Below are 13,420 nucleotides of genomic sequence, written 5' to 3'. Positions count from 1 at the left end.
CAGGTTTATAAAGGCTGCCAGCAAGTGTTTGTTTTCCTAGCAAAGATCCAACAAAAATGCCTATTGGAATACTTATGATTATGCATAAGGTCTAAGACCAGTGGATCACCACCACTCACCCCTTTCCCATCTATAATCTAACAGGTGATACAGAGAGGCTGAGGAAAAGTTTCTTTACGCAATAGTCTCCTGGACAGCCATTTAACTGCTGAAGAAGCATCCCCAGTACAGTGCAATACAGTATAGACAAAGAATCAAAACCCTAGCGAAATCAGGGGGAACAGAACAACAGAAAAATAAGTACAAAATTAGACTAAATAAAGATTAAAAACAGCAAACTGAAATCCAAATTAGTTGTGAACGTGAATGAAGAAGTTTTAAGAAAAAGTGTTAACATTATGACTTGTGCATTGTATAGACTGAAGCGGAGATTAAACAAACTCCAAAGCATGCAGATCTCTCACTTACCACCATTTTTTAAGGGTATGATGCAATTGAAGGGGGGAAAAAAAAGAAGTCATAGTAACCGACAAATATCAATATAACTCAAAACCTTTATGCCAGAAGACCTGGCTCTAGTAACTGTCTGTCTGTAATGCAATAATATTTGAAACATATGGCCATAGCGAACATGCCTCCGAGTATGCTGCTTCATTCCATTCAGTACCTGCAAGGTTCCCGAAATACTACAGCTTGAGCTCTAATTTTATAATTGACCACATTAAACCCCTCATTTTTCAGGAATTTGCTTTCTAATTTGGAAAGGATCTGCAGACACCAATAAATCATTCTTTATCTAATACAAGATTAAAAATATTACCAAGCCTTCCTTGTAGGTACAGTGATTATCTGCTTAATGTTGCCCTCAAATAGCAGATTTCTAAAGTGAAACTTTATGCAATGTATTAAAGGTAGTAGCAATTCTAACAGGTATAATCAATCCTTCCAGCCAAAAACCCTGAACATTAAAATTGTATGATGATGACAAATAGATATAGTTTAGCTTTCCTCAAACTTGTGCATCTGGTGAGGTCGTGTGTGTATTAACTGTCTGGCAGTATAACTCTCCTGCTACAATAGTCTGAGAAGGGGGTTGTTCTTTGTGTCCCCAACCCTGCATTACTTTCAGCCTTAATTTAGAAGTCGCTTTGTTTGTTACTCAGTTAATTCTATCTCCTTTGAAAAATTACAATATTTATTTTTAATATCAAATTAATCTTTTGTAGCCTCTTATGACTGGCAGAAGTTAAAAATGAAAAAAAATTCCAAGAAATCTACACAAGGAGGAGTTAGGAGACAGCCTCAACAGTGTTTATTATACTGACACATAGCAAGAGTGAAACCTGCCTTTATATCAATAGTGAACTTGAGCATTATTAAAATACACACCCAAGCAGGAAAACACCTATGTTAAAATTCTGTTCACACCCTCAAATGAAAAAGCCAATGTCTATGGCTGCTTCAGTCTTCTGTTACAATACAGCCTCTACAGTCTGCAAAGCAATTTTTTAGAACTACTACAGAAACTGCTAGAGAATTTTTATATTTAAAAACTAGCTTAAGAGTTTGCTTTCTGAGAAGAGAAAAATTTGACAGTGGTGCACGTTGACAGTTTGAAAACTTTTGAGAAGAATATTTACAACTGTAAGAATTCGGATGCGTTTGCCCAAGTTGAAAAAAGTAATGAATTTTTCAGTTATTAACTCAGAAAACATTCAGAAGCTTCCAAAACGGGGCATGATGACCACTCAAAGCATCTACTGACTTCCGCCACGCAGGCCGGCAATGCATTCTCACAAGGTGGCTGTTCACGGGGACAATCGTTACGATCTGTGTTAACAATTTAGAGCTCTGGTTACATGCAGAGATTTAAAGGCAGTATTTGCCAGGTTTAGTGTAACGCTTCTATATTGCTTCATTAACAATGGAAATATTTTGGACAGAGGGGTAAAGAAAAGATGAACGGAGACGCTCGTCGGGCTCCACAGAACAAACCAATAAAAATAAAGCAGTTGTTCTGAACTGGAATGAAGGCATAACTATATTTGCAATGAAGAATATCTGGCCAAGATCAATTACATCAGACTTAAGGAGTTCTGATCCTATAATAGCGTCTAACAAGTTAGTATATAGGACCATAGAAGCCAGGCTATTTGACTACCACCGTGATACAGTGATCCTTGCTTTTAGGTATAGTTGATAGCTATACAGTCTCATAATGTGTGTGCCTGACAATTTTCTCCCCTTGATAAATTCTAGGCGTGGGAAAGAAAGATGACAGTAATAGGAAAAAAAAGAAACCAAAAATTAGCTTGTTACAAGGTAAACCGTTTAAGTAAAAACATTTTGTTTTTTTTAAATTACTTACAGTAATAGCAGGAACAGAGAAAAGTCAAGAAAAAAAAAAGTATTAGAAAGAATGTGGGGATATGGATGAAGCTTCTGCAGAGCCAGAGCAGAAATACATTTATGGAAAGCTTTTGTATTAAACTGACAAATGAGAAGGGAAGAATAAAAAAGCATGTATTATAACCCAGTTACCACAAGGCTTTGTGCTAAAGATTATGTAGAATATGGATTTTAAAGTAAAAACTGTTTACATTCCTAGGGGGGAATGCAGCCAAGAAGTTTTTACTTTCTACTTACCCCAGAACACACCCTTTAAAACAGCGTATTTGCCAATTTTAGGCTATTTGATTCATCAACAACAACCCCCCACACACACTTTAAAAATCTTTGGTATACTATATTGAGGTAATAACAGCTGATGACCATGTCTATAAGCAGCTTAAGCTATACCACAGAGGAATAAACAGCTATTTGCTTCCTTTTATTGTAAAGTGAAGTCCAAGCAACTTGCATTCTGAGCAAAATGCATCAGCAATCCTCTACTGAAACTCTGCTTCTGATCACACATGCAGGGAAGTGCCAACATCTCTGGCCTAAACATGCTGTGTTCATGCAGCTTTCATCACCAAAAGCCACTGGAAGCTGCACGTTGTTTAACCACCACGATTTCACAAAACCTATCTGCTCTCTGGAAAAGGTATGTAAGCCGTATTGCTTTATCATGTGTAATGCAAGGCAAACTCCAATTTTGAAATTATGCAGAAATTCAAGCGCAATCTCCCCCTCCCTTCTTCCTTCCAGCACATAATTGAATGCAAGAGGGTTCGCATCCATAAGCAAGTTCACGGAGGTGCTCACTGCAGTAACCTCCGCTCCAGGAGGGCAGGAATGCCCCTAATCCACAGGCACTACACCAAGGACCCGCACTGGGCACCCACTAATGCCAGCCTTGCCCAGCTTTCAGTGCAAATACAGACTGCACGATTCAGAACTTCCTATTTCTGCTACACAGCAGCAGGGGAAAAAGAAAAAAAAAAGCTCAAACATCTGAATTATGTGAAGGAGGAAATATTAGCAAAGGAGCTACTGAGCAGCCCTGTTCTGTGGCAGAAAAAGCAATTAAACCAAACACAAAAAGCAAGGTTCATGCAAAGTTAAAACTGCAGTCAGGAAATGCCAAAGTTAAAGGACCGTCCTTGCTCCTCCAGCACGGCAGTGTTTCCAGACGGAGGTAGCGCCTTTTAGAAGGCCAGCTAGCACATTGGTAAAAACGTCTTTTGTAGCACGCAGGCACCTTCCCCCTGCCTCTGAAACCTAAGTGGCAAACTGCACAGCTAAACAGCAAGTTGAGAAGAACTGCTCCAAATTTAACTTGGTACTGGGCACTCTACCCATCCCAGGGTACCAACAACTTCTCTCTCAGAAAGGCTGTCAGGAGGATGGGGGAAGAGGAACACCACCAAAGTTACCTCCTAGGGGTGAAACGGGCAATTTTTAGCCTGTGCAACAGTGGTTAAGGAGAAGGGAAAGAATTAATGCAGTTGATCTCATTTTTGCTGGCCAGGTAGAGTTCCCAAGCTCTCTGGAAAGCATCCCAGGCATCTTCCAGGATAGAGATAACGTTTCTCTCCAGTCACATCCCTCTGCCAGTAACTGAGCGTTGCTGTTCAGATCAGTTTTCAAAGCCTGTTTTGGTGCTTATTTATTTAGTTTCCTCAAAAAGGTACCGCCCTCCACCTACAAGCCTTGCTTATTTCTTTTTAAGCCGATGCAGCTTTCACTTTTCTACGATGTTCTTGCAAACACCTTCTTGCCTGTATATATGTGCACTGCAAACACAACCAGTGGCATTACAAATGTGGTTTGCTGAAGGGTTAACTAGCCGCACTTTGCCTGGGAAACATGACATTCCTCTAAAAGCAGTTCCCTATCAGTCGGGGGTAGCGGGGGACCCTCAGGATATGGTGCTGCTCCGAACTGGATGATCCGTTAGAGGCAGGGAAAGCGGTTGAGTACAGCATTCTCAAAGAGCGGCAAGACAGGCAGCTTCTGGAAGGTGGCACCGTGAATTGTTAGCGAGGGCAGGCTGGTGCAGCTGGGGAAGAGAAAGGTAGGAGAAGCATTGATGTGAATCCTCTCTGTTAGCCGAGTCTGAGGCCACCCTGCTCCAACTTGCAGCTTGGGCTGGCTTTGTCAGAGGGTATAAATGCAGCACACCCTGAAAGGCTGCCTGTAACTTGTGCAGGCTCAACTGAGCTAGACCTAAAATCTAGGTCAGCTGGGTACCATACGAGGCAAGAGCTCAGCGTGGGCCAGGGCGTCTGCCCAAGACCCCGGATAAATACAGCGCAGCTGCGTGCTACGTACGCCGCTACCGGTCAGGCTCGGCGTGGCTGCAGGCGTACCACCTCTAGGCTGCCAACCGAACAGTTCCTTCAGCTCAAGGAAGGCTTTCATTCTTCCTTATACAGGGGAAGTTGCCAAGTTTAACATAATCATTTTTCTCCAGAACTGTAATTTCTATTTCAGGACACATAAGAATATCTGAAGTCATCTTTGCACTAGGTCTGCACAGAAACCATTACTCAAAGATCCCCTCAAAGGGGCAAACATTAGCCAATACACCTAAATTCTCAAAAAAAAAAAGGGGGGGGGCAGGGAGGAATGACTGAACACGGGAGACATCTCCCTTCCTCTCCCTTAGGTGGATCTAAGGCACCCCACGGGCCACCTCAAAGCGCCGCAGAGTGGCGAGAGAGCAGGCACAGAACTTGCACCCCAACGTTTAGGCTGTTCACCGGCAGCAGCCGCCTTATCAGCGAAGGCAGACAGCCTGCAGCAGGGAGCCGTGCCAAGCCGAACGATAACGATCCGCTGGGCAGCGGTTCAAAGTAACACACGAAATGGCCATCCATCCTCAGACGTGACTGGGCTTTTTGGCTGCTCCTATCTGCTCCTCTAGAGAAAACAAAGAGCTTCAGAGAAATCCTACGGCTAAGTAGACTCCAGGACAGGAGGGAGACCAGGGAGCAGGGTGGTGGAGGGGTACGTTAAGGAATCTCACAGATTCTAAGGAAAAATTTGGACAGGTCCAAGGCTAAAATACAAAGTCCTGCAAAAAGGGCCATCAGGGAAGTTACTCGGCTACCAGCTTCTGCCCACGCAAGGGCGGAGGCACTAACAGCTCTGTCACTGCAATGCTTATTGCTGCAGCAGCCTCATATGAACATCTGATACAACCACAGCCCTTGTCCTTAAAGCTTAAAATGTCAAAACCAGCGCTAAAAACAGCTTGGAAACAAGCTGATAGTCTATAGAGACCACAGCTGTTTCCAAATGATATTTATACTAAGTAATACGGTGTTTAGAGTAGTACTAATTAATGAAGAGTTATGATAGGCATCTGTGTAAGTCACTGGCCCAGCCTTAGACCATTGATGTTACCTGCTCACTGCAGCATGCAGAGGGGAATATATGATTTTGGAAGCACCAAATTTAAATTCTGAATGATAAGCACACAGTGGCATTAAGCATTAACTTTGGCATTTCATAACCATGTGTATAAAAGGACCAATAAACTTAAGAGTAACCTGAGTTTTCAGTAAAACATTCAAGTGTGGAAATCAGCAGGCTCTGAAGGATTTCTCACATACACATTCGTAAACGCTGCCCCTGCTTATCGGGTGCTTCCCACCACAATATCACAGAAGGTTTTAAATGCAATTACAAAAAGCACAAGGAAAACCAAGGGAATGTAGGACTTAAGTCAGTTTTTAAGGTGAGTAGATTTTATGCCAATTGTGTCTCTTCATCCAAGCAAACCTAATATACAAACGTTGACTGTGACAGTCAGTATTTGATTTCCTCCTCCAGAAAAGCAGGCAGAGAGAACATCTCCACCACAGAGGCGCATCACTCTCCACAACTCAAGTTTAGCTGCCTTTAAAATAATAGCAAACCAAGCAAGCAAACTTAGTAACCTCAGTTACTTGGTTCATCATCTTGGACATTGCCATCAGAGATGATGATCCTGAGATTCCTCAAGCATCTGAAGAGTGGCCAGACCAGTCAGGAAAACTTCAGCCTTTGGAATAAACAGGTAGCGAACTCAGATATACAGTTCACCTCTGGGGTGTACTCCACTGGGCTAACACAGGCATGGCAATATTTGCAGTCGGTCAAATCAAAACCAATTTCTTTTGGATTAAGTCCATTTGAGGCTGATTACAATGAGTATTCCCACATTAAATTAGAGCCATTAATACCTACTTTTAGTCTTTGCGAAATGCAGGGAACTATGAAGAGCCACTAATGAGGCGAGACTCCTCCTGGCTACCCAAGGTCAGGCAAATAAGGCCCAGCAATATGGGAGAAGCACAAGAGAATGTTTGAATTATTTTTTCAAATACATTTAGAAGTTTTCTGGGCTGGTTAAGAGCCACTTTGAAGACAAACCGCTGGCGGTACAAACCCCTTAACGACTGTAAAGCTGTTAGTTATGCAGACATACATGCACTACATCGTTCCTAGGTGCATTTCCAACAAAATTTCAACAGTCTCAATCGCATGCTCTATAAGCAGTTAGTAAATGCTACTAAAGTGGTTAAGATTAAAAAAGCTAGTTTCCTCTAGGTATGCACTATTCTTTGTTTAAGAAAGTTTCAGTCTGCTACGGAAGTGATCCAAACTGATCCAAAGTGATCCATTTGGAGACAAGGTATTAAAATTTGTTATCTGCTTAGTAAGATTCCCGTTTCCCCTCCCCTTCTCTGCAATATAGCTCAGGACCAGTGAAGTCGTTTTTGCCCAAACTTCACAAGCGGATCATTGCTTCAGCACCTATATTTTCATCCCAAAAGGTGAATGTCTTGCTGTGTTATCACTCTCTTGTGCAGCTCGACAACAGCTAGTCATTGCTGCACAAGTTACGACACACAGTTGCCTTCGGAAGTTTTCTAGCGTGCTACAAGGCTTGTCCAAACTTGGAAAACACTAATGATTCAGTGCTTCCCCAGACTGACTCAGTGCGTAGCCCACTGCGTCTCATACAGCTCCCGCTCCATTTTTTGAATGCATTGCGTTGCTACAGCAAGCAAAGCGGCATACCATCCGTTTCTCACACGGACTCCTCGGACAGGTTTTCTTGGTAAACACTGTAGTAAGCAACTAGGTGTTACATTCAAGTCTGTTCATTGAGTCGGTTCTCTCAAATACTCATTTTAGCCTCAGACTGCCCCTTTCCCCATCTTTAAAAGAGGAAGATATGCAGAAGCTCAAAGATAAAACAAATGGAACTTTTCTGTATACCCCACACAGTTATCAATGCTACCATCAAACCCGGTAAAATAACCTGATCTTCAGAAAATATAACCTGCTAGACGTTACAGTTAGACAAAACTTCCAGAGCATTCCTTAAATTCATTACAAACTCAGTTACATACCAAAGAGAGGCTGCCCCCTGCCTCTTTTTTTGGCTGAAAACATTTAATGTTTTTTAACATCTCTGTGGGCACAATCCCTCCAAGTGCAATGTTCCCTTTCAAACCCGCACACTGCCCAAACCAGATGCCAGATTGAAGAGGGAGCACCAGTCGGGATTAGTGGGGGAAGCATCTCAGGGCTACTGAAGCAGGAAAGGCAGGAGGCGGCATTAGGCCCACCTTCTGCAACAAAAGCTTTAAAGATACTGAAATCACTGCCCTCCTGTTCCACAGTTGGAGAACCTGAGGAAATCCAGTGACTGCACAGCACTTGGACCATGTACGCTTACTGGGCTTAACGTCTGGAGAGTGAACAGCTGACAAGTCAAAGAACTCCTCAAAGCTGAACGAACTGCACTGCTGATCGTTCCTTCTAGGAAGTCCCAGTCTGCTCTGCTGCCATAAGTCCTCTTTGCCTTTTCTTTTTCTTTTCTTATAAGTGGCTTTGAGAGCACTTACCGTCTGGGACTTCATCCGGCCGCTTCCTTTTCTCATAAACAACTATGATGACAACGAGGATAATGATTTCTGCCAAAATCCCCAAAAAGGGCCAGAGGGGAGCCAAGTGGCTGCGGACACGGAGGATGGTTGTGACAGAGACGGAGCCGATCAGGTTGGTTGCGTTGCACTGGTACTCGCCAGGATCCTCGTTTATCTGTAGGTTTGTGATGCTGAGCTCGGTGTAGTTGTCTTTATTTGTAATGAAGAACCTGCCAGAGGAGTTGTTGATGTCCTGATAAAAGGAGAAAGATGGGAGAGGAAAGAGCGGGAGTTGTCTTTTTTATTTCTGAGGAATTCTTGCAAAGAAGTTGGTTCCTTCACACAACAGAACAGCCCACTGCCAGCATTTGCTCTGTACCCCTCACTAAAGTGAATTTTGCTTCAAAACAAAAAACTTGCTATCTTGACTGACAAGCTGTGGTCAACTACTTTAACAGCATCAGCCATGAAATGCTGACAGTCGTGATCACGTAAGCTACAGTGTTCTCAGCCTTGTGCTTTGAAAGAAACGGTTATATTCCATTCACCAATTTATAGTAATGGGATGAAACAGGTTGGGCTGAACATGAGACAAGTAACAGCATACAAGGTAGGTTCCCTAGCAGGGGACAAAAACAGATTTCAATGTAGAGGGTGAAAGAAAGAAAAGAAAAAAAAGTCAGTACAAATTAAGATTATTCTATATAGCATTAGCCTTTAAAAAAAAAAAAAAAATATATATATATATATATATACACACACACACACACACACACACACAGTTTAAGGTATGAAGGGCCTACTAAAATCTTGCATTTTTTATGTTTTCCAGAGAAACACAGGTACTTCCTAAAGATTTGTGCGCAGGGCAGCCTAAGCTGCCTACTTCAGGCATATTTAGAGAACATGAAATTTGGGGCACCACATCCCTTCGACATCTGGAGCAGAGAGTTCCAGAGCTGCTTACGCTTAATTAAAGTTTTAAAAAGGGACAAAACCTTGGCAGAACAAAGAACAAGAGAACAGACACAAGTTTGTTCTTCCTGCAAGTTAACCTTGGATGAATTTATCAAATAACTTTCAGGTTATCAAATAACCTGAAAAAAAATAAGAAAAAAAAAAACCACCATGCATGAGAATCTACAGAACCACAAAGGGACTTTGATGATTTGCAAACCTTGACAAGCCATTCACACAGCAGTTCAGTTCAGCGTCCTCATAAAAGTTTAAGCTAGCACCTAACAGTGAGCAATCAGTCCATCCTCTTATTTACCGATCATTTTTTCCCCATGTATCAAGCGAGTCGTTACGGCTGTGGCAGACGACACAGCCATGTGAAAATAGACGGGCTCCAGGATTTAGCAGACTCCAACTTCTCTTCTGCTATTTCAATTGCTGGTCAAATCTGTCACTCAACAGACCAGTTGCCACATGGAAAAAATACGGCCACTTACATACTAAAAGGTGTCACTGTCACATCCTCATACTAAGTCTTGTGAGCTCAACCAGTAAAACTGAGAAACAGCTTAAGAAATTTAAAACTAAGTGCATTAAGGTAGATTTCACAACTCGCTTTTTGTAATTTGCAGCAGGTGCCCTGAATATTGCATCTTTCTTGGCAATTCATAGCTTAGTCCAGTAGCAATGCAATAAGCAACTCCATTTGCACAACTAAGTTATAAATATTTATTCATTTTCTATTTGCTGCTACTGAAAAGCTTCTGCTTCGCTCACTGATGGCTTAGACTTTTGAGGAACTGCACTTTGGGAAATTACGAGGCACTAATATACCCCCAAAAGGAAGGTGCTCATTTCCTTCCGCACTGGGGGTTTCAGCAGGTTAATTCGTGCCGGTATCACAGTTCACCTACCTCGAACACGCCATTGACCTTCTTGCGCCAAACCCACTCGGGGTGCGGGAAGCCCACGGACTTGCAGTACATGACTGCCTCCTGCCCCTCGTTTTTATTTTCACTTCGTTTGTGGCCAGTGATGTCAGGAATAGCTGCAAAACAGAAAAGCTCTGTGTTTACAAGCTGCTCATTAAAGAAGTAACGATCTTAAGCCCTGAGAATTTGAACAGACCATGCAAGCAACAAATTCCCCGGAAGCGATCACCTTTCCCAAGCCGAACCCAACTTACAAAAGGGAAATTGCGATTCCCTTCTCTCTCCCACCAGCATCTCAACTGCAGCTCCGCAAGAAAGTCTTTCGGGATGGGTTTGCCAGGCAAGGGGAGGGACAGAGGAGACATCTCAACATCGCACTTTAGTTACCTACCGAAAAGCACAAACCTACAAAGCCCAAGCGGCCCAGCCGTCTGCGGCGCGGGAAGCACGGAAGCTCCCCCCTGCCCAGCGGCGCCCCGTCTCCCTCCCCGCTCAGAAGTTCCCCGTGGTTCTGCAGGGGCTTTCGGCCTGGCAGCTCAGCAGGCAGGGACTCTGCTTGCAACTTGCCCAGCGTTTCAGGATTTTGAACCGATCCCGTCTTAACATGGGCTTCTGAAAGCTCAGTCAAGCCGTTATTCCTTTCGGTGGGATTTTAGGTTTGATCCACCAACTTGCTACGACTTGTTACACTTCACACTTCTTACATCTTACAGCAATACCTCTCCTTGGAGCTGTCAGATACCTGTAACGTAGCAAAAGTCAAAATCCCGCCAATACGGAATCTTCTCATTCAGCCTATATACAAATGTATACTCTAAGGAAGATGGAAGATAAGCTGGGGGCAACCCAGAGCAAAACAGCCTCGAATACCGGTGGAGGATATTCGGAATTAATTTGCCTAGAAATAGTGCCCGTCATTCACTTTGCCGTGTTTGTCACAGCAGCCTCTTGCAGCCTAACACCTCACGAGAGGTTACCGCGGCTCAGCGGACTGCCCGAGCCGAACCCTCGCTTAAGCGGATGGCTTTGGTGCTGCAGGGACCACCTTCAAAGCCCATTCGCTTTCTGACTTGCTAATTATGTCACACGTGGCCTGCTGTGTGACCGCTGGACGCTGATCTGTTAATCCAGTCAAAGTCCAATCCGAGCGCTCCAGGAACAGACCCTCCGGCATGGGAATTTATTACAAGGGTCTGTTCAAGGAAAGTTCCTTTCATCACTAGCAGCCCCTGCAGAGAGGGGTAGAAAGGGAGCATGGGCTCCTGACACCATATCCACAAGGGCAAGTTAAAAGAATTAGACAAAATTCACAGTTCTGATCAGCGGCAGCAAGGAAGAACAAGCAAAACATCTTGAGCAACTTGCTGCTCTTCCAAGAATTACATCACAACTCTTTGGGAAAACATCCAGCCAGTTTAAGCGCTAAAGGAATTGTATTTCCAATGCAAGGGTTTTTCAAATGCATAAAATATCCCATGCCGCTCTCCTGGAAGATCTTCTTAGGACAGGAATGCAACTGCTTGATAATACTGTTAGAGGAGGCATAAAACAGGTTTCTGAACCACCAAAACCCATGCTCATTAGAATACTTAAGCTACAGCATTCTTCAGTACACATCTGTTCATCTGAAGAGACATCAGCAGGAGACATTCGCCGACCCAGCCTCTCGAATCTACCCGGGTATTTTAAAAAAATAAAAATAATAAAATTCTAATCTGCCACCTTTGCAGAAATTCTGACCATTTGTCACATGAAGAAATGTGGACTTGCTGCTGACAGAAATCCTAACTTCCAGTCCCATTTGCTAACGCAAGGTTTGCTCCGACTCAGCAGCAGCCGGAGCTGTTCTTCGCGTGGACCGAGAGGCCGAGCAGCCTCCTCCTGCTGGAGGCCGCTGCAGAGGAAGCGGAGCCCAATCCCGCAGCAGACCCTGCCCACCAGAAACTGAAGTTAACCCCAGGGATTTCTGGCAGAGCCCTAACAGGATTTATGCCATTTTTAAGTATTTTAACATGTTAAGCAAATTCTTTTTTTGATTTTAAGCTGAACACCTTTTCAGCAAGGGGCTATTCATTAGCCAAGAGAAATATCATTGGGATTGTAACATCCCTGTCTTATAAGGCAGAAGGTGAAGGAAATACTTGATTCAAGTCTTCAGCATTCACATGGACAAACAAGAGCTTTGCTAGCAATTTTCAAAATACATGATAAAAGGTACAACAAGATCAGTGGATGCTGCTAGACAAACGCTGACTATTTGCAAGGTGCTGCTAACCATAACCATGATAAAAACCATGCTAAGACTTTTTAAAAAATACTTCTAAAAATGTATCTTTACAGATGCCGAACAGGAAAAATCTGAAGGAAATAAAACACGAGCTGAACAAAGACACCAGGCCATGACAATTCTCTGGTCTTATGCAAAAAGTAGCTTTTAGATATATAAACTGAAGTCAGCTGGAAAGGAAAGAACGTCCCAGGCTTGCTAAGCAACCACAGATACTGGCACAGGCAGTATTTCTAAGAAGAAATGAAATTTTCAAGTTGAAGGTCTCTAAGCAGAAAAGAAATCTGCTTTAGGGTTAAGTGGGCTGCATTATGTCTTATTAAGAATCACTAAGCACCTGCAATGTTCTTTTGAAACACTGTTTACAGCCTCAAAAAGAAGATTATGTTTATTCCTAAAGAAAGTGGTTCTTCAGTAAGAAGCAATTTCATCTTGCGATCTATTGAAAAGTCCCATCTCATCCCTGCTAAGTTTGGAAAGTTTTCATTTAAGCAGAAGCTAAGTAGGCCCAATGATTTCCTTGCGATTTTTTTTTCCCCTTACTTGAAGGTGATACGCAGAGATTACTTCCAACTTAACGAAAGGCCAGAAGTGGAGCACAAGAAACAGACTTAAGGTGGCAAGGTGACAGTCCCCAAACTGGCACTGATGGGCTGTCAAAAGCAATTGCAAATTATTCCAACGAGGAAAAGAAGAAATAGGATTCATCAGCTTAAAGCGAAGCCCCACACAGCCTCCATCTGTCAGCACTTCTTTTCTTTGCTGTCTACCAGCAGAAAGAGAGGCAAAGCAGAACCTGGCAGGGGAGGAACATGCCGTACGTCAGCACCGTGAAGCTGGCCCACTTCTTCCAGGAGGCCGCTGATGGATACAGAAAGAGCAAGGAAGAGGGAAGGCTTTCTAGGACACAGCAGCTTCCACTGCAGGGTGACCTA

The 13,420-nt window shown here is 43.2% G+C and overlaps 1 protein-coding gene across 1 annotated transcript in view; it reads right to left on the bottom strand.

Annotated features, from left to right (window-relative positions):
• NPTN (neuroplastin) overlaps window positions 1-13,420 on the bottom strand; it is a 57,989-nt gene that overhangs the window by 4,231 nt on the left and 40,338 nt on the right. Inside the window, exons 4-5 of the mRNA XM_067305418.1 lie at window positions 10,181-10,314; window positions 8,289-8,562 (exon numbers count right to left, since the gene is read on the bottom strand). Coding sequence (XP_067161519.1) covers window positions 8,289-8,562; window positions 10,181-10,314 — 408 coding nt within the window. The remainder of the gene's footprint in view (window positions 1-8,288; window positions 8,563-10,180; window positions 10,315-13,420) is intronic.

This window comes from Apteryx mantelli, chromosome 15 (assembly GCF_036417845.1).
Source record: "Apteryx mantelli isolate bAptMan1 chromosome 15, bAptMan1.hap1, whole genome shotgun sequence".
NCBI classification, from domain to species: domain Eukaryota; kingdom Metazoa; phylum Chordata; class Aves; order Apterygiformes; family Apterygidae; genus Apteryx; species Apteryx mantelli.
Note: the sequence above shows the minus strand (reverse complement) of the source record. Positions and strands in the feature narration are given on the sequence as shown.